The sequence below is a fragment of the Cydia splendana genome, chromosome 9 (genome assembly GCF_910591565.1).
Source record: "Cydia splendana chromosome 9, ilCydSple1.2, whole genome shotgun sequence".
Lineage (NCBI taxonomy): Eukaryota > Metazoa > Arthropoda > Insecta > Lepidoptera > Tortricidae > Cydia > Cydia splendana.
In genome coordinates, this window is record NC_085968.1 from 16,503,145 (window position 1) to 16,525,035 (window position 21,891).

At 39.1% G+C, this 21,891-nt stretch overlaps 1 protein-coding gene across 3 annotated transcripts in view; it reads right to left on the reverse strand.

Annotated features, from left to right (window-relative positions):
• Window positions 1-522: 522 nt before the first annotated feature.
• LOC134793747 (glutamine synthetase 2 cytoplasmic-like) overlaps window positions 523-21,891 on the reverse strand; it is a 68,214-nt gene continuing 46,845 nt past the window's right edge. For all 3 annotated transcript variants that reach the window (XM_063765415.1, XM_063765416.1, XM_063765417.1), the window contains exons 5-8: window positions 20,419-20,491; window positions 12,925-13,109; window positions 8,543-8,682; window positions 523-1,453 (exon numbers count right to left, since the gene is read on the reverse strand). In XM_063765415.1, coding sequence (XP_063621485.1) covers window positions 1,305-1,453; window positions 8,543-8,682; window positions 12,925-13,109; window positions 20,419-20,491 — 547 coding nt within the window. In that variant the 3' untranslated portion in view covers window positions 523-1,304. The remainder of the gene's footprint in view (window positions 1,454-8,542; window positions 8,683-12,924; window positions 13,110-20,418; window positions 20,492-21,891) is intronic.

Consider the following 21,891-nt stretch of genomic DNA (forward strand, 5'->3'; position numbering starts at 1 on the left):
ATTTAAATGAAATGAAATGCGTTTATTTTGCTTAACATTATGTACAGATAAGTTTAATCAAATATATACCTAATCATATAAATTATCTCACCTCTTCTGCCACATGTGAGTTTATTAAGGTAACAGCCAATTCAGCTGACTGATCAAATACCGCAATGTAATGAAACTCACATGCGTAATGTGGTGCTGGCGGCGGAGGGAAATGATTAGCTGGAAGGACAAAAAATCAAATAATGTGGTTCTTGTGGTTGTGGTTGGTTAAAAGAGAATAGGCACCTTTTGAATTCCATTGAAAATAGAAAAGATGTTAATACACCTTTTACGACAAAATGAATACTTATTTTATAAGAATAAAATGTTATATATAAACCAAAACGTATATTGCAATCGCAAAATTATGTTTGCTCCAATTTAATATTAAACATGCCATAATTTTAATAATAAAGATAGAAAAAGAACATCGCTTATTTCGTCATCATATTTTTTCCTCAATAACACGCCAAAGAAAAGTACACAAACAAGTACAGAGAATACGCATTTTTTTATGAACCAACAAACAAATCAATGTACAGACATAATAATATAAAACAATAAAACACGGTAAATACTATGCTATGTTACGGTATTTGTGTCTCTTTCTAATAAATCTGATCATGTCAATGAGAGACAGAGATTACCTACAGTTAATGAATGCCTTTATAATACGCGACAAGCGTATAATTTTCAGAAATTTTGCTTTGATCGGAAGCGAAGTTATTTAAAACTTTTCATAATTCTTGACAGCTCTTAGACGTGGTATTTTAGCAATTAAAAGTTCGTGAAATTTATTCCGATTCTTGAGGGTGTCATCTATCCCTCTCGTCAATTTTTAAAGTGATTTCGTAGGATTTGATTTTCAGTTTTATGGATCAAGTTATTAAGGTAAAACTAAGCCTTGCATGTTGTAAAAGCTTTCAAATTGAGCCTTCATGGCTTGGCTTGGATACACTTACTGATGTGCCGTCGAAAAGTTTCCAAAATTGCGAAATTTCCACATGGAAAATATTCGGAAACTTCTCATACTTTAGTAGCGGAATCAAAATTTCCATAATAAAAGCTTCTCTTGTTTCCTGTGAAATGTTCCTGTAATTTCCTAGAATTTATCAAACTTTTCGGAAACTATCCGCAACTTGTACATCTGAGGGCCTACCGCGGACCACGCACGAAGTTTTGCCTCTCGGTCGCACTTGTGAATTCTTACGTAACTGCGACAGAGAGGTAAAACTTCGTTCGCGGTCCCTCTGTAGCCACTCATCTTAGCCAGGCTATTCATCCATGATGCAAGTCCTGAGCATAATGTTGATGACGCGGTAGGGGTCCGCGTTGGCGGCAGGTCTCCGGTCCTCCAGGTACCCTTTCTTGTCCTCCGCCACCTGGCGGGGGATTCTGACGCTGCAGCTTCGGTTGGCGACACCTTCAACAAACAAACGTTCGATATATTTTTTTCTGGTGTTCTCACTTTAAAATAACGTTTGATCCGTTAACGTTATTTTAAAGTGAGAACACCAGAAAAATTTACAAACACCACACCCTTTCTTGCATTCCTTTTATATATGCAAAATAATCAATAAAAACAAAAAAACAACAAAAGTATTTCAAGAAGTAAGGCCTGACAAGTTATTATTTATACTAATAGAGATTTTAAGGTGCCGCAAGTTCAGCCAAAAGAGTTTTTGAAAAAGTCCGTAGCGCATTTTTAGATCATAATACGGATACCAAAAACTATGAATAGTCTTGAGGCCTATCTCTAGTAACTTCATCGATTCGAAACCAGGCCCCGTAGACAACGTGCCAATCGCTAACGTAGCGAACGAAACCGCAACTGTCACTGTCACACTAATATGGAAGACTGATAGAGAGACACAAAGCGATTCGATGGCGAAGCGCAAACGATTGTCACCTTGGCTAGGCCACCTGGACAGTTATAATATGAAACAAAATAACAACGATTTATTTATTAAAACTAAATTAAATAAACAAAAGCCAACATAATAAAACTTAATACTAAATATAGCTGGTCAAGCAAATCTTGTCAGCAAAAAAAAGCGCGATATTCAAATTTTCTATGGGACGATATCCCTTCGCGCCTACATTTTTCAAATTTGCCACCTTTTTCTACTGACAAGATCTGCTTGACCAAGTTTAGTTAACACCTACAGGTAAAAAATTTGGACTAAATCGCCGTCAACGGGCAGGGTACCCAGAAGGCTGGGTGTTGTCATCGACCCCAAATTATTACTTACAAATAATACACAGTTACAAACGAAGCTCAGCGATCACTAGTATTAGAGAAAAGTATCGATAATTTAATTTATCGATATAGGAACTCTCTACCTGTAACAAAATTATTCTCTCTAGAAACCCTCTAGAACCCGATGATTTAGAAAATTGGTCCAAAGTCGGTAAGTGTTAAGTGGAATTAATGAAGCAATGACTACACATTACTTCCGCTCTATCAATCACTGAGCAACTTCCTTATTTGTCGCAAAGATATATGTAACTCCGTATATAAGATAAATAAAGTCTAAGAAAAAGACGTGCCTCGGAAATCAAGAAGAAGTAATTCTCGAATAGATGGCGCCCATACCTTTGGCCTATTCTCGGCTAGATGGCGTTGACGACACCGTTTGATATTTAACAATTTGAACACATATCAGTGAAAGAACATGGGTCAGTATGGAACAATAAAAAATATAAATCATTTATCCGTATTCATATTTTGATTAATTTATACATTTTCAATTTAATTTTAAGTTTTAATCGTGTGTCGATAGATGGCAGTAAATGTACCGTGACTACAAAATTTACTATGGCAATAGCCCTCTATACTATCTATTCTCTTTGTTTGTAGTAATTTGTTTTAAGTACACTAAACTTAATTAAATAAATTTCAACTTAACACACTGTAAATCACATAAAACTTTAACTTATTGCAATGAAAATCCGCAAAAGCTTTATTTGGAAAACCCTATTGAGAGCAACAAAGAAATATTATTGTTCATGCCGTTATTATTATAAGTAGGTTAGGTTACGTAGCCAACATGCCAATCGTTAACGCTCCGTAGCGAACGAAACGCAACTGTCACTGTCGCACTAATATGTAAGAATGATATAGAGAGATAACTACGCTACGCCAAGGAGCGTTAATGATTGGCACGTTGCCTAAGCACCCTGATTTAAAATATTAGCAAACTCGTAACACATCTACTTAATTCCAACCTACGTGATATTTCCCAATCCCAACAGATTTCATGAAATAGATCATATAGGTAATTTCCAACCTGCGAAAGTGACTGCCCGATTCGAACTTTAAGATACGTCAATTAATAGATCTATAAACGATATGGATTAGATGACTGTGTCAGTGTCAAAGGTGACATCTTCGTTTTAAGAAACGTCACATTTGACACTGCCATATCTAATCCATATCGTTTCTAGATCTATTAACTAACGTATCTTAAAGTTCGGATCGGGCCGTGGAGACTTTATCAAACGTGTAGGGATTATTATTCAATCATTATATTGATACACATTTTTTTCGATGTTTAATATGGGGTTCCTTTGTTTTCCATAAAGTTTTAAGTCATAATGTATTGTTTGTCATATTATCGTTAGTCATAAAACTGAAACGGTTAACTTTTCAGGATTTTCGTAAGGTTATTCTATAGATAGGTTAAGTTAGGTTAGGTTTGTTTTATGGTAATCCTGAAAAGTTACGCGTTTCTGAGAAAAACCAATTATGACTAACGAAAATTCGGACAAACATTATGACTTAAAACTATTTGGGAAACAATAGAGACCCGTTTAATACACGGTGTAACATGAGTAAACCGAATAATTTTAACAGCGTATTCCTGATCATATTTAGAGACAAAAATGTCCTATAAACTTTTTTTTAAAAACGCCTAGTTTCAGAGATAATATTAATTTAAAAATAAACAAGTTTTTGTTGTTACATAATGTAAAAGGCTTTTTTGATGGTAATATTGCTGCTATGGGACGTAGTCTTAATATCCTTATTGATAGATGTCAAAAAGTGACAAGTACCACTTTGCAAAAAGAAGGTATTGCGAAAAAAAAATGTAAAAATCAATTTTGAGTAACAAGTTCACCAATAACATTTATTTTTTATGTACAAATACATTCAATAAATTGAAAAAAAAACAAAACAAAAAAAATTTTTTTTTTTGGCGAAATTGACCTAAACTCTTCGAGCAACGCCGGCTTCCGACACATCGGAAGGGAGGGGCCCAAGCGATATCTCACCGTACAAATCTTTCTGCCATTTTTCGCGGGGGGAAAGGTGCACACAGTCGCACTTCTCACACACTTACATACAAAATCCAATCTGTAATGACGACACAAATACATAGAAAATGACACACGTCAAAGACAAATCTTGCAAACCTCGATCTCTTTTTGTGTACTGACGAGTGACAAGTGTCACAACACGCACACTAACACATTTTCGTTGACGTATGTTATTGTATTCTGAGAGATGAGAAGTCGGATTTGTCGCTCGACCGATCCGCAATTTGTACTGAGCGAGCAAAATCGATAAATCCAACAATTACATGAGACTAAAATATAATAATTGTGTTTGAATGTAATTAAACGTATGATATGTAAAAAAAAATATTACATGTCAAATGTAACACTTTCTTTTTGAAAATTTGATGTCTCCGACCTCTTTTTATAACAAAAAACCGAGCAAACAGGCATTTTTGTGCAGCAGTGTTCACGCGCGCGTCTGGACTCGGTCTAGTGAAAAATCCAAGTGCAACTAGTTTTATTACCCGCGCTAGATTAGATTGACGCGCTAATCTTGTACCTCGGCAGAGGGGAAATAGTGTGAATGCCGCCTCCCTTCCGTGTTGCTCGAAGCCTAAACTCATATTACATTTTTTCCTTCTTTTGACCTCAGAAATGCGTGGTTAAAATTATTCGGTTTCCTCATGTTACACCGTGTATATCTAGGGTCGGAGTAAGCTAACTCTCCATGGCATTTGCAATGACAAGGAATGGCAAAGCTATTATTCATGTCAAATTCCTATGGAAATATGACGTATATCGAGTCGAGCCGGAGAGTCGATGGCCGTTTGGGCAGAAAAGTCCTACAGTGGCGGCTACGGATGTACGGATCGGAAAGCGCAGTGTTGGACGACCACAAACTAAATGGACGGATGATCTCGTACGCGATGTAAGGAGTCGGCGGCTGCAATGTGTTCGAGAGATCATGGCGGTTTATAGAGGAGGCATTAGGCAACAGGTAGGTAGGTAGGTATGACGTATATAATGACACCTCACTTTGTTCAAGTCAGTTAGCTTAGACGTACCTACTCTAACTTCAATCTTTCTTAGGTATGGTGGTCTTAAATCGTTGGTTCAAACTTGGAAAAATTCAGTCAGGATCCTTATCATACACAGATGAAATGTTTATATCCAATTGTTTTTATCATTATAAAACAATGTTCTTCCTTTATTGATTATTATTGTTGCTATCTTTCAATAAAATTATGAAATAAAAAATATGAACCAAAAAAAATTGTGAACTTGGTTACTTTTTGTTTAGTGTATGATATCCATTTCAGTTTATAGTTAAAACATATTGCATAAAAAACAAACATAAAGCATAAACATACACTCAATCCTTCAAATATAAGTTATTTTAGCTTTGTTAAGTTAGCCAATCAGTATTCAGAATTTGATAGCTCTTTAAAATTCAAATCATAATTATTCATCTACTCGGAACTAATTCATTGTAGGTACCTACTTATACAGGGTGATCAATCCAAATGGGTCAGTAGGGAGAAGTCAGAAACTATAAGAGATAGCGAAATCTGTTCTTAGGAACCATGGCGTCGATTTTAGATTTAATAATAATGGCATTAAAATTTTTATTTTAATCTATCATACATAACCGGGATTCGAACCTGGTCAATATTCTTGTTGTTTGTTTGTATGGCAACTTTTAAACGATGCGTGATAGGTGGGGGGTGCTCGACCAAATATCATAGAGGGCCCCGAGACAAAACAAACCACATTAAAAAAAATCAAAATGGCCGACTTTTTTTTATTTTTTGAAGTTGGTCCGAGCGCGCTGAGATTTGGCATGCGGCGAGCCTGGGGGCCCAAAATTACCATTGCAAAAAAAATTTTGGAAAAATCCAAAATGGCGGCGGACACGGGCAACGTCAAATTTCCAAGTAGGTTAAGCGAGCCCGTAGGGCGAGCTTCAGGCCGGGAGGTCGAAGGCCGACCCCGGTGGAAGGCCCGGAGCCACCACCCCGACTCCCAAAACGCGAGGCCGAAGGCCGAGCTGCGTGAATGAGGTGCTTCCAAGCGTTCTACCAAGTCAACTGTCTTGATGAGCGAAGCCGGCGGGCCGAATGCCCGACGGCGAAGCATCGAGGCTTGCGAAGGCCGAAGGCCGAGCTCCGCGTAGGGCCGAAGGCCCGAAGCGTCACACGAGAGGGGGAAGTTGGAGCTTAAACACGACCCAACACTTTTCCTATTGGGAGTCCCTCCCGGCCCTCCGCCGGGGCCTACGGCCTCCCGGCCTGAAACTCGCCCTTCGGGCTCGCTTAACCTACTTGGATATTTGACAGTGTCCGCCGCCATTTTGGATTCTTCCAAAAAAAATTTTTGACATGACAATCTTGGGCCCCCAGGCTCGCCGCATGCCAAATCTCAGCGCGCTAGGACCAACTTGAAAAAAAAAAGTCGGCCATTTTGAATTTTTTTTAATGTAGTTTGTTTCGTCTCGGGGCCCTCTATGATATTTGGTCGAGCATCCCCCACCTATATATCACGCATCGTTTAAAAGTTGCCACACAAACAAACAACAAGAATATTGACCAGGTTCGAATCCCGGTTATGTATGATAGATTTAAAAAAAAATTGAATGCCATTATTATTAAATCTAAAATCGAAGCCATGGTTCCTAAGAACAGATTTCGCTATCTCTCATAGTTTCTGACTTCTCCATACTGACCCATTTGGATTGATCACCCTGTATATTGGAATTTCTTAGTTCAATAGACAGTTTCTCTGAAACGATCTTTGAGTCCTTTTGATGATGGATTTGAATTGTTCACTTCCACAACTAAAACCTCACATCTCACTTTGTATAGTTATGAAATGTGAACGTTAAAACGTAGGGGATAAGGTTCATTTGGAGATGGTGAGATTTATCACGCAATCGTAGCTAAGTAATCAACCACCATTGAAAGTTGAATAGTGAAATGTAGAGCTTTTGATGTCTAAACTAAAAGGTATGTTACAAATTGTGTCACGTTGTCGGATCGAAACCGATAGAATATCTGGTTTAATGCTTAGTTTAGCTCTTACTTGCCAGCCAAACCCAAAAACAATCTTGAGAATTTCAATTTAGAATTGTATTTCGGTTAACTATACACTGTAGTACATTCGTTTCAGTTATCAGACATATCTGAGCAAAAGAAGTTAGTCAGAGTTTTGAATTCTTATTGAAATAAATGCTAGTTTCAAAAGCAAATTCAATAGCGCAAAAATTACGACGTAACAATAAACACAGAAGAAAAAAAGGCTTTTGTATGGACAGTACGTGGAATGCTCCTAAATCACCCGCTGAAAAACTCTGTTGCCTTTACAGTATAAAGGGAAACATTGTCCGTTACCTGTAGTCTTTAATATGCAAGTTGCCGACGAGCGTTGTCATCGCCGTTGTGAGCGCCGTTCTTTTTAATTTGCACTAATTTAAAGCCAACGTAACAAAATAACTTTCCGGGATTTAAAAAAATAAAAAAGTCGACAAATGGCGATCTAAATGTTGATACACTCATTATTATTATTTTGTATTCATTTTTAGGGTTCCAAAGGGTAAAAATGGGACCCTATTACTAAGACTCCACTGTCTGTCTGTCTGTCCGTCTGTCTGTCTGTCACCAGGCTGTCTCATGAACCGTGATAAGCTAGACAGTTTAAATTTTCACAGATGATGAAAGTTGCCGCTATAACAACAAATAAGTACTAAGGCTCTGCATTGCTCCGAGCAATTATTGGGGTTGGCACAACTTGCCGTCCCTTTGCGTGTACAACCACAGATAAGATATTGACCAGAATTTTGACAACCCTAAATAGCCGAAAGGGATAGTGCCATACATTAGAAAGGGGACAGCATGATTCGTCCCTGAATCGCTGTCAAACTTCGGTTTTGTAGGAAGTTCCTTTTCTGTACGGTAGTATTACTTGCTCTGTGCTTTAGCTTGGTGCTTGGTAGGTATACTTATTGGCCACTACATAGTAATTGGACACTAAGACTTCTGTTGACTTGTTTCTTTCTTATATTTGTTAGAAGTGGCCAATTACTATGTAGTGGCCATTAACTGTAGCATTAACCTGCTTGCAGGTTGAATACGTGGAACTTTTGTATTTTAAGACCTTTTAACCGTGTGTCTTGCAAATAAAATAAAAAAAAATATGATTAGCAGTCACCCTACATATAAACGGAAAGTCTAATTACCTGCCGTAAAATCTCTGATATGAGAGGTATTATTCTTCCCATTGAGCCGCTTGGCGTTGTCGGCGCCATTGTGGGCGTCATACTCGTTGATGTGCACGCCGTGCCGACGAGACAACTTGTCGATCGCGCGCTCGATCACCCTACAACACGGTTACCGTAAAAGAATAATAATTTGCCCATTAACATAATTTTTCCCACCGCGTAACAGTGCTACCGGAAAAGTATAAAACGTAGCCCTTAAACATTAACTTTGTCCACCGCGTCACAGTTCAAGTAGTTACAGTTACACTTTCTGAAGAAAGTGATTTAAGGTGACAGTCCATTTCCAACGACAGCAGCACTACCATTCATTTTACTATGGAAATTGGCAATAACACCGACGCGTTCGTACTAGTAGTGCAGTTGCGGTCAGAAATGGAATGTGGGTAACATTCCATTATAGGATATATATAAGACGATTAAGAGGATAGTGGGCGACCGCTTCTTTATACAAACGTGGTCCCCGTTTTCCTTCCTGGACATTATGGAAAATATTTTTACATAGGTGGACACAATAACTAACATGCGAGCCAGCGGGTTGAATGAATGTGGGACCACAACAGTTACATATTTTTGACAAATCAATGTCGGTAATAAAAGTCGGAAATTGATTCCAATGTAATTCGGACTTTTACATACTATTATACTAGCGACCCGCCCCGGCTTCGCACGGGTTAACAAATTATACACCGTGTTTTTATTGAATTCCGTTAACTTCGGGGTATGGTTAAGTACGTTTAAGAAAACTAAATGGCATAGTTAATTTTGAAAAAAAAAATATTTTTTTGCTTTTTTTTTCAGAAAAATTAATATTAAAAAGTAATTAAATGTAGCATATAGCGTTGTTGTAACACGGGCATTACATTTAACTAACCCAAACAATTGAAATCTGTGACATATCAATGTCAATTCGAACATCGATCGACCGAGATTTTACTTAAATTTAGTAGCAAATGTATGAACTCATTCTAAACACTAATCAATATGTAAACCGGCCTTAAGGCAAGTGTACAAGCTTGTAGAGGCCTTATAGGAAAAAAATAAAATATTGATTATCTTCGAAATGGAGTTAATTAGAATATCGGTGTCTTTGGGAAAGTTACTTGATTTAAGCTCAGGTATGCACCCTTGAAATTAACGGAAATCAAAAAAAACACGGTGTACACTTAAACCCTCCTCAAGAATCACTCTATTGATAGGTGAAAACCGCATGAAAATCCTTTCAGTAGTTTTTGAGTTCATCGCGAACAAACATACAAACACAAACAGACAGACGCGGTGGAGGACTTGGTTTTATAAGGTATAGTGATGTGTGTACGTTCACATACAGTGGGTAGCAGAAGTAGGTAGGTTACTTCTAGGAGTAGCTAAGTGGACCCAGAAATGCCACTTTTGACACCTGACAAATTATGTGCATACAAATCAAGAACAAGAAATTACTCCAGGTAGGTATTCTCAACAGCTTTAATGTTAAGGTTGAGGAGAATAAGAGAACGAATTGATCATTTTGAGCACCACGCCCACTTAAGGTGGCCACTGACGAGCCTTCCAACAGTCCAAATTGCGTGGCTGCAATCCAAAATCGGTCCGTGAATGTCAAAAACGTACAATGTTTAATATTAGAATGCCGTCCATTTGGATGAATCCATTGTAACGGCATCCATTCTCGTCAGTCGTCAGTGGCCTGCTTTAGACATTTGGTTGGCTGTAGGTACGTCATATAAGCCGTACTGCAACTTTTGTGTGTATACAGTCAAGTTCAAAAATATGTATGCATTTCTTCACCTTAATCCATTGCAATAAGGTGAAAAAATTTATACATATTTATGAACTCGACTGTACAAACTGTTTCACTCTGCTAACAAGCAAACGGAACAGGGTATTATCATCGCCCACACTGTTAACTGCACATCGGTGGACCTTATGCCTTTTGTAATAAGGTTCACCTATGTACAGTGTGTATGCATGTGTGCGAGTGTTGCTGTTTGTACACCCAATTTGCATGACACAAGGTGTCAATAATGAAACAAGATGAATTTTTACGATGTATCGATGCATTTCAAGAGTTGTTTAGCTGACGCTGTATGGTACTCGTATCGATTTACATTGGCTTTCCTTTTGACGCTGTCTCGTGTACAGTAAGTGTCCCTACTTAAGTACCCACGTCGCCATACCAGCTGTACAGTCGCCATCAGATATATCGGAGCGGCCAAGGTATTCACAATATCTGAACACGTACTCTAACGCCTTGACAATAGAGGCGTGTTCAGATATTTGTGAGCACCTTGGCCGCTCCGATATATCTGATGGCGACTGTACTGAAAAGTGGATACTTACTTAAAATGTTGGGGTGTGTTGTGTACAGTCGCCATTAGATATATCGGAGCGGCCAAGGTGTTTCACAATATCTGAACACGCACTCTACCGCCTTGACGATAGAGGCGTGTTCAGATATTTGTGAGCGCCTTGACCGCTCCGATATATCTGATGGCGACTGTACTGAAAAGTGGATACTTACTTAAAATGTTGGGGTGTGTTGTGTACAGTCGCCATTAGATATATCGGAGCGGCCAAGGTATATTCACAAAATCTGAACACGCACTCTACCGCCTTGACGATAGAGGCGTGTTCAGATATTTGTGAGCGCCTTGACCGCTCCGATATATCTGATGGCGACTGTACTGAAAAGTGGATACTTACTTAAAATGTTGGGGTGTGTTGTGTACAGTCGCCATTAGATATATCGGAGCGGCCAAGATATATTCACAAAATCTGAACACGCACTCTACCGCCTTGACGATAGAGGCGTGTTCAGATATTTGTGAGCGCCTTGACCGCTCCGATATATCTGATGGCGACTGTACTGAAAAGTGGATACTTACTTAAAATGTTGGGGTGTGTTGTGTACAGTCGCCATTAGATATATCGGAGCGGCCAAGGTATATTCACAAAATCTGAACACGCACTCTACCGCCTTGACGATAGAGGCGTGTTCAGATATTTGTGAGCGCCTTGACCGCTCCGATATATCTGATGGCGACTGTACTGAAAAGTGGATACTTACTTAAAATGTTGGGGTGTGTTGTGTACAGTCGCCATTAGATATATCGGAGCGGCCAAGGTGTTTCACAATATCTGAACACGCACTCTAACGCCTTGACAATAGAGGCGTGTTCAGATATTTGTGAGCACCTTGGCTGCTCCGATATATCTGATGGCGACTGTACTGAAAAGTGGATACTTACTTAAAATGTTGGGGTGTGTTGTGTACAGTCGCCATTAGATATATCGGAGCGGCCAAGGTATATTCACAAAATCTGAACACGCACTCTACCGCCTTGACGATAGAGGCGTGTTCAGATATTTGTGAGCGCCTTGACCGCTCCGATATATCTGATGGCGACTGTACTGAAAAGTGGATACTTACTTAAAATGTTGGGGTGTGTTGTGTACAGTCGCCATTAGATATATCGGAGCGGCCAAGGTGTTTCACAATATCTGAACACGCACTCTAACGCCTTGACAATAGAGCCGTGTTCGGATATTTGTGAGCGCCTTGACCGCTCCGATATATCTGATGGCGACTGTAAGTACTGAAAAGTATCCACTTATGTTAGGGTGTGTTGTGTACCATGCAGACAAAAGCAACAGAAAACGATGAAACGCATCAATACATAAAGTTAAAATGAGGTTTCACGGTGGTTTAAATTGCTGGTAAGCAAATATCGGCTACTATCAAAGTTGCACATTGTGGTCAATTTACGTACTCATTTATAATTCTCATGTTCACATTTTGTGATTTATGTCTCACACGCCATTGATTTCGGTTCAATTTGTGTCAAAACTGATTATTTCAGTTAATTTCATGACTTAACGATAGAGTTCAATTACACAGACGAAATTAATAGAGATGATAGTTTTGTTAGGCAGCAATGATGCACTTAGTGTATTTTGATTTTAGATTAGCCAAATGGAGCTTTGTTGTTCTAAAACCGAATAATACACACCGGCCTTTGCACACTTTTACAGCAATACAAACACGCAATGACGGCTTCATCAGACTATTATAAAAAAATAGTCCTCCTTTTAGTCACTTATTAAAGGAAGACTAATATTAAACACTTGTAGGTAGTCAGATAAAAAAAATCTTACTTGCGCGCAAAATGTACCACACTTACAGTATGCGTGACAACCAGAGGGCCTACCGGGAAAGACGAAATTCGTAATTTCGCTATCTGCCTATCTATCGCTCTTATATATTTTAGTGACAGACAGGCAGATAAAGAAATTACGCTTTTCCTTTTTCGCGGTAGGCCCTCAGACTTAACATATCCATAACTCACAGTATGCCGTCGTCTTCCCTCATATCCTTGGTGGAAAAGTAGCAGAAGGTTCCGTTGCCGGGCCAGTCGGGCACGGGCTGGGGGTCGAAGCAGGCCACTGTGCCATACTCCTCCGCCAGCCGCGCCAAAATGTAACGCGCCATCCACAGGTCGTCAGCCGAACAGATGCCAGGACTTGGCCCCACCTGTGATATTCACAACGATAAAAAAAAGGAATTCTTAAGCTGATATCCAGAAACCGTAAAAAAATGATGTGTAATGTACAATTACAGCTGGAACCCCGCTTGTCCTCATTCCCGCGCAATCGAGCTAGGTGCACGGCGCTTCCTCAGTTGAAAAAACTCATATGTTGCACGAGTGGTTAGAAAGTCGGAACTACATCGGTTAATCCGTTTTGAAGTTATATAGGAAAACTTATTTTCTTGAACAAATAAATCCGCTAAAAACTTCTCTGTTTTGTTTCGAAAATGTTTTGGAAAAAAGCAGACATGGGAAATGAAGAAAAAACATTAGCAAAACGAAATTATTTATTTTATTAGGTACGGGAAATAATACTAAAGACATCTATTTATCTATCTATACATATAATAAAGCTGAAGACGGTCGAAAGTCTGTACATGGAAGATATTTGAAAAAGAGTTGGCTGGGGATACTTAGAATCGATAACAGAACACGTTCCAAAAGTTTTTAGATTTTTTGTCTGTTTGTCTGTTTATCTGTTTATCTGTTTGTCTGTTTATTTGAACGCGCATCACGTGAAAACGGCTGAACGGATTTTAATGAAAACTTTACTAATCTGTCGCGAAAATTCCCGGCCAGGTTATAAGCTATAAAAATTCAACCCCTAAAAGGGGGGGGGGGGTAGCCACAACAATCGATTTACTTAAGTTTGCCCCTGAATCTTATGGCGCTACTTAGGAAGGAGGGGCAACTTTTTTCAAATATGTGCTACCACTATTGAGTACCCTGGTAAACTAACAGATGGCGCTGAATTGAACACGTTGTGACATGAATAAGCCACCGAGGAAAGATTTTGCCGAATTAACTCTAAGTTCAGAAGAGGGGGTACCTACGGATATCAACAAAAATAATTGAATAATTATGTTGATTTAATAAATTAATAATACAACAAAATTAAACGACAGTAAATTAATTGCCCCTCATTGCATTGCCATCTTTTGGGGAACTGAGTAAACATTAAGTAATCAAGAAAACTAAAAATGAGTTTACATAGTTACGTAGTGGTAAAATAAACACACATATCAACACGCGTATAATTGCATAATTATTTAAAATTATAAATTTTCTCCATCATAGCCGCGATCCTGAGACTTAACTGCCAAAGTGTTATAAGGGGCCCCGTGAAAGCCGAAAACTAAAAGCATCCTATCAAGTAGCGCTTTCGAGTGAAGCCAAAGAGCGAGCAGTAGAAGAGTCGTGATTACACTCTTTGCAGTTCGGCGTAAGGTCTTATGCGAGGTCTTCTGCCTTATGGCAAAGTTGATCTTCTGCCTTAATTACACTTGGGCGTGGATCCAAATCCAAGCTTTCCTCTTTCGCAGCTGGGCCTTCTGCCTTGCTCACACTTCACATTCACTTGGTCAATTCCAAGCTCTGCTTTCTTGCATCTTTTCTGTATGAGAACAACTTCGCTGAGACCCTTAAATATCGAGCCCTATGCGATGCTAGGCTGATAGAAAACTGTCCCATCCCTTTTCTGTATGAAATCCTGGATTCGCGCCTGGTTAGGACTAAAAGTAAAAAAAATATTTTATTTTATTTTATTCGGGATGCTTACTGCCTAATATACATAGGTTAATATACTTATCTACTATATGCAAATTACAAGCTTCCACATATATAATGCTAAATAACATGAATATAAAGGTCTCAAATTAGCAGAATATTACACTATATAGGAATATTCCTGATAAACTATGAACGCAAACTTCAGTCGGGTAACGGTAACTATCTATTGACAATAATATTTTTAACATCATTAATCTTGCTGTGAAACAAATCTACATCGGGCGAGGGAAGAAACATTTTTTACGAATGTTATTGCATGAAAGAGGGATGCGAAGCAAGGGTCTTCTGCGCAGTTGCGAGACAGGTATATAGAATTGTACTTTGCTCACAAGATCCGGAGAATCGACTATACCTTGGGCAATTTTCATTAATAAACTTACGTCATTTGCCGATCGTCTCTTAAATAAAGGGACAAGATGGCATTTTTTGCATGACATAGAATAGTTGTCCATAGATAGCTTAAATTTAATCATATTCATATTCATATTCTTTATTTGTATTGATCATACATTGTCACAGATGCGTAATTTACATTATACAATAGGTATGTCAGAAATATATACAATTAAAAGTAGGTATCATTGTAAACATTGGAAAAATTATAATAATTAAATTGACAATAAAATAGTTATACCCCGTTCCAATACGTTGGAATAATAATAATAGCTTTCCATTTAACATTCGTTAGCCTTCTAGGAATTCCTTGACCGAATAAAACGCCTTTTGGATCAGGAAACACTTGAGTTTTTTTATAAAAATGAGATCTGAAGCAACATCCTTTATATCGGTCGGTAACCTGTTATAGATGCGTGGACCTATAATTTGGAAGAAGTTACCTGTTTTTGCAAGTCTGTGCCTAGGTATTACTAGTACCTGCGTTCGTCTTGACGACTCACGCGTAGTAGAGGTGGAAAAGTGTTTCCTGCTGCGCCGGATTAGTTTTCCTACCTCGAAAATAAAGAGCGAGGGAACCGTTAGGATGCGTAATTTAATAAAAAGCTCTCTTGCCGGTTCGTCTGGCGGTACTCGGCACATAGACCGGACGACTTTTTTTTGGATTATAAAAGGGCGATCACGGTCTGCAGCTAAACCCCAAATATCGATTCCATAGGAAAGATGGGAGTGAAAATAAGCGTAGTAGGCGGCTAGCAGATTATTTTGGGACAAGGAGCCTTTGAGTCTGGTTACGGCATAATAGCCAGAGTTTAGCCTAGCACAGAGGGAATGAATATGCTCCTGCCACTGCAGTCTAGAGTGAAGCCTACGAATCTTGCGGAGCTTACGGCCCCAATTTTGGTGTTTTGTATTACTACAGGGATTAAGTTTGTGGTCTTATTTGTTGCCAATGAAAAGTCCAGAATATTCGTTTTTCGAGGTTCAGCTGCATACCGTTCGCAGTAAACCAGTGCAAGAGCTTCACTATTACCGTTTCTACATTGATACGGAGCTCATCCTCACAGTCCCCGCTCACTACGGCGCAGATATCATCTGCGTACATAATGAGCTGGGTGTGAGAAGATAAAAATGGCAAGTCATTCATCAGTACCAGAAATATCGTATTACCAACGTTGGACCCCTGAGGAACTGACCGGTCACCAATATCACCTGGTACCGAAGCATCACCAGCCACTTCCGTTCTTTGGGAGCGGTTGCTGAGGAAGGAAATAATGAAATCCAGGGTCACCCCACGTACGCCATAGTGTTCGAGCTTAGCTGCTATCAGTTTGTAATCAACACGGTCAAAAGCGCGAGATAGGTCGAAAAGTATAGCGGCGACACGTTTTTTTGATTCTAGCCTGCCTAGTACGTTCTTTACCACCTCGCGTGCTGCCTCCACCGTCGATCGACCAGCCTGATAAGCATACTGTTGAGAGCATAATGACTCATTCGAGCTAAAGAAGCTCATCAGTCTGTCACAAATTCCCATCTCAAATATTTTTGAGATTGCGGGCACCAACGATATCGGACGATAGTTTTTTAATTCCTTCTTGCTACCCTTACCTTTATACACAGGCGTAACTTTTATACTCTTTAAAGTGTCAGGATAAGAACCGTTCGACATTGAGGTACTAAGATGGTTGCATAGCAGGTTCAGGAAAATGTAAGGTAGTTTACGCAGTGCAGAGGTTGGGAACCCATAGACGTCTTTGGTGGCCTTCGATTTAATATGTTTAATAATTTTGACCAGCTCCGGTGCCGTAAATGGAGTCATAAACATAGTGTTCGGTACGGGTGGTCTGGAGGCGCGCAACAGTTTTAGAGCCTCGGGTATGTTGGGCCTGGTTGGAGTGTCGCGCACCACCGCCAGGTAGTGCTGATTAAGCGCGTCCGCCAGCTCGCGACTGGAGCCCTGCAATCCACACACAGCATGCCTAAGCACACGAAAGTCATCTCCTGACAACTTACCTTTATTTATTTCTAGTTTAATCGAGTTCCATAAGGCGCTACTTTTATTCTCACTGGATTCTATATTTTTATTTATAAACGACCGTCTAGTTTTAGTAAGTAAACTATTATGTTTGCATTTGTGAGCGTTAATTAATCGAGCTAAGTCAGCATTTAAGGGATATAATCGCGTGAGCATTCCGAGAAACAAAAGAAGTTGTTTACTCTTTATAGTTTCGTCATTACTCCAGACTGAATCCTTAGATCGCACCAAAACAGACCTAATACGGCAGTGAAGATTAAAATTCATTATAAGGACATTATAAATATCATCAAAGTTAAATTAATTATAGTCAGAAAATTTGGACCAGTCATATAGTTCCAAAAACTCGATAAATTTTAGCATATGACAGCCGTTAATTATTCGTTTTTTTACGCGGCGCGAGGTATACATATTTTTGGGTGTGGATATTACAATACAGACCGCACAGTGATCACTTATATTAAATTCCAATGGGTATGCTTTGGTGCAGTCTAAGGGCAGGTCTGTATACGCATGGTCCAACCTGGTTCTGGATTCACCCTGTATACGAGTTGGAAAGTTTACCCTAGAAGATAATATATTATACCTAGCTAATAGCTCATGGAGTAACCTGATCTCTTTCGATCGTTTCAAGGAATCCACATTAATATCTCCCATTATTAAAATGTCCGCACTGTCTTGACTAATATCGTTCAGTAGTAGTTCCAACTGATCAATAAATATATTAAAGTCACCCTCCGTATTGGAACGGTATACACACAAAACAATAACATTTAAGTTTACAAGTTGCAATGCCGCTATCTCAATGTGCATTTCAATTGAGTATTTTATGCCTAAATCACCCCTATCCAACACGGCAACACTGTTATGCGCGTATATACAAACACCACCGTCCACCGTGAAGGCGATTTTTACGGCAGTAGTCAGAGATTAAAGTGTAATTCATTAAACTTGTAACAGCGATCTCGTTAGATGTTAACCAGTGCTCAGTTATTAACAGTAGATCGTATTTAGTAACTCCTTGGAGTATGCTTTCGATAGAAGTAGTCTTACTGCGTAAACATCTAACGTTTTGGAGTAATATATGCAGTTTATCACATTCACTATTCATGCGCTGCACCTGGCTGTTGCCCGTTGGCTAATGAACCGTTGACTGGGGTCGGGCCGCAGTGGTCGCGGTGAGCGGGCGAGCCGCTCCGAGCGGGGCGGCGGGGGCGCACGCGAAACCAGTTCGCAAACTTCACTCCGTGTGGCCACACCGTCGGCGAAGTAAACCGCTCGAGTAGACTTTCTGGCATTCCGATGATAAATGAGGCGTGCCTGTCGGTATTAATTTTCCTCTTTTCGACGAAGTACTCTGCAGAATTATCAACACATTTTAAAAATAAGTTACGGCAAATATGTAACAATTATATATCTAATACGATATTTTATATTCTTTTGCTTTCATAATTAATAGTTATTGATTTTTAAAAAGCGTTTTTCAATTAAAAGACATGTCAAGATCGCTTACCTTCTTACAAGTTCTTTCTAATGCTAAAAAAACCAACTATAGTATTAGGTCATTTTGCTCACCTATCTTTGCTTCTAGAGTACTGACTTTATTTACCAGAGTGGATAGTGTCTTCTGGAGTTCGCGTACTAAGTTTTCAAGCACTTTGTTCGCCATTATACTTAGAATTATAATTAAATACGCTGCAGACGATTTGTCACCTCCCGCGGGAGGGGGGGGGGGCGGATTCTAACAAACTTCTTCTGAATTTTTTCAATATTTTCTGCATACACCTTATAGAAAATGTACAACTGTCTATCAAATAGCGTTTTTATATCGGAAAATTTTCGCGCTCGCTTCGCTCGCGTTTTCAATCACTTTCTAAGATATGGCGACTGCAGCAGCATTACTCTGTTGCAACGTTACTGCTGCAGCACTGTCAACTTTTGTGATAAAATTATGTGACTGATTTCCATACTAAAAGAAAAAAATTTCAACTGTCTATCAAATTGCGTTTTTATATCGACCAATTTTCGCGCTCGCTTCGCTCGCGTTTTCAATAACTTTCTAAGTCAAATTGCATTTTTATATCGAACAATTTTCGCGCTCGCTTCGCTCGCGTTTTCAATAACTTTCTAAGTCAAATTGCGTTTTTTATATCGAAAAATTTTCGCCCTCGCTTCGCTCGCGTTTTCAGTAACATTATAAGACATGATAAAGGTGACATTCGGGTGGCGACTGCAGTAGCATTACTCTGTTGCAACGTTACTGCTGCAGCACTATCAATTTTCGTGATAAAATGATGTGACTGATTTCCATACTAAAAGTAGAAATGTACAACTGTCTATCAAATTGCGTTTTTATATCGAACAATTTTCGCGCTCGCTTCGCTCGCGTTTTCAATCACTTTCTAAGATATGGCGACTGCAGCAGCATTACTCTGTTGCAACGTTACTGCTGCAGCACTGTCAATTTTCGTGATAAAATTATGTGACTGATTTCCTTACTAAAAGTAAAAATGTACAACTGTCTATCAAATTGCGTTTTTATATCGGAAATTATTCGCGCTCGCTTCGCTCGCGTTTATTAATTACTTTCTAAGATATGGCGACTGCAGCAGCATTACGCTTTAAAATCGACTTTTCACATCCCTAAAAGCTCTTTTACGCACACATACACAGCCTGGGCGCATCAAAAAAGGCAACACTTGATTTGAAGTCCATCTTGTCAACAGTATGGCTGTCCTTTTTTGACAAACGGCATTTTTAAAAGAGCGAGGAGAAAGAAATGATACTAGTTGCTGCGCCGTGAAAGAGAACAGAAAACGTTGGGCCCTTGAGCCAGTCTTCTCCGAGACCACGGGGACAACGCCGTCCTCGAAACGTCGGAGGTAAATCTTAAAACTTAAATACGCAATTAAGTCCCGTTGTGTAGTTTGATAATACCAGCATGTTTTATAAAAGTAAATGTCAAAAAATCAATGTTTATCAATGTAAACAACGTCTAAAGTAATTTCATAAACATTGTTATTTTTGTACGTCATTGTCACGGCAATATAGCCCATCTTGCGCGCGACACTTCCTTATTGTCAAAACATTTTAGACACGATCTACGCCTCTCCGACAATCTTAAAAACGCGAAGCTATTTTGTTTACTGTGCGCCAACAAGCGCGTAATGGCTGAGCTCCATCAAACTTGGAATGTTAATTTGCCATTTTCCTGCCTACACATTAATTGCAGGAGAAATAAATGTTTTCAGTCATACCTGAAAATTCCACTGGGATGGAGTCGTGCCGGGATTTATACCGTTCAAATGGACGCCAGCAAAGAGACAACATCTGTCGACAGATAGTTATAGTTAGTGTAATAATGGCACAGTTTGGGCCTAGGCTTCGAGCAACACGGAAGGGAGGCGGCATTCGCACTATTTCCCCTCTGCCGAGGTACAAGATTAGCGCGTCAATCTAATCTAGCGCGGGTAATAAAACTAGTTGCACTTGGATTTTTCACTAGACCGAGTCCAGACGCGCGCGTGAACACTGCTGCACAAAAATGCCTGTTTGCTCGGTTTTTTGTTATAAAAAGAGGTCGGGGACATCAAATTTACAAAAAGAAAGTGTTACATTTCACATGTAATAGTTTTTTTTACATATCATACGTTTAATTACATTCAAACACAATTATTATATTTTAGTCTCATGTAATTGTTGGATTTATCGATTTTGCTCGCTCAGTACAAATTGCGGATCGGTCGAGCGACAAATCCGACTTCTCATCTCTCAGAATACAATAACATACTTCAACGAAAATGTGTTAGTGTGCGTGTTGTGACACTTGTCACTCGTCCGTACACAAAAAGAGATCGAGGTTTGCAAGATTTGTCTTTGACGTGTGTCATTTTCTATGTATTTGTGTCGTCATTACAGATTGGATTTTGTATGTAAGTGTGTGAGAAGTGCGACTGTGTGCACCTTTCCCCCCGCGAAAAATGGCAGAAAGATTTGTACGGTGAGATATCGCTTGGGCCCCTCCCTTCCGATGTGTCGGAAGCCGGTGTTGCTCGAAGGGCCTAGGTTATTAATTCTGAGCCAGCGCGGCCTATCAGGAGCATGCCGCAAGCCTAATCGTGTCCTACACGAGTTATAATTTATTTTTCTCAAAAATGGACGGCAAAGTCGACTTTGCCGTATAAAAAATAGGTTGCGAAGCGCGTAGTTTATGGTCAGTCAAAAATTAAAAAGTTAAAAACATTGCAGTCTCGATTTTGGGACTGCAATGTTGCATACAAATTCCATTATTTGTCGAAATCCAAACTTTTTAAAAGTTGAAATGGCCATATCAAATGAAGGCACAGGCCCATTAAACAGCCAAACAGATGATTAGTACCGCGACTATTTAGCTGTCTCAAATAGTTTGGCGTATTTTCGGCAGAAAAATACACTTCTATTTTTTTATTAAAAAATAAAAAGGCGGCAAAGCTAATTTTTTCAATTGTTTCTACTTTTTTCTGTGAAAATATATACGTATGAAAGTTGCTTTTGTAAAATATTTCTATGATATTTATATTTCTTGCACCATTTTTGAGAAAAGCACTATATATGACTCGGCTGGAAGGCTACTTGCTGGCTTCGGATTCAATTAAACGGACTCCCAAGGTCGTCCGTTTATAACGAATCCTATGCCTGCAAGTAGCTACTTCCGAGCCTCGACAATAATGTACTATAATAATTAAACACTG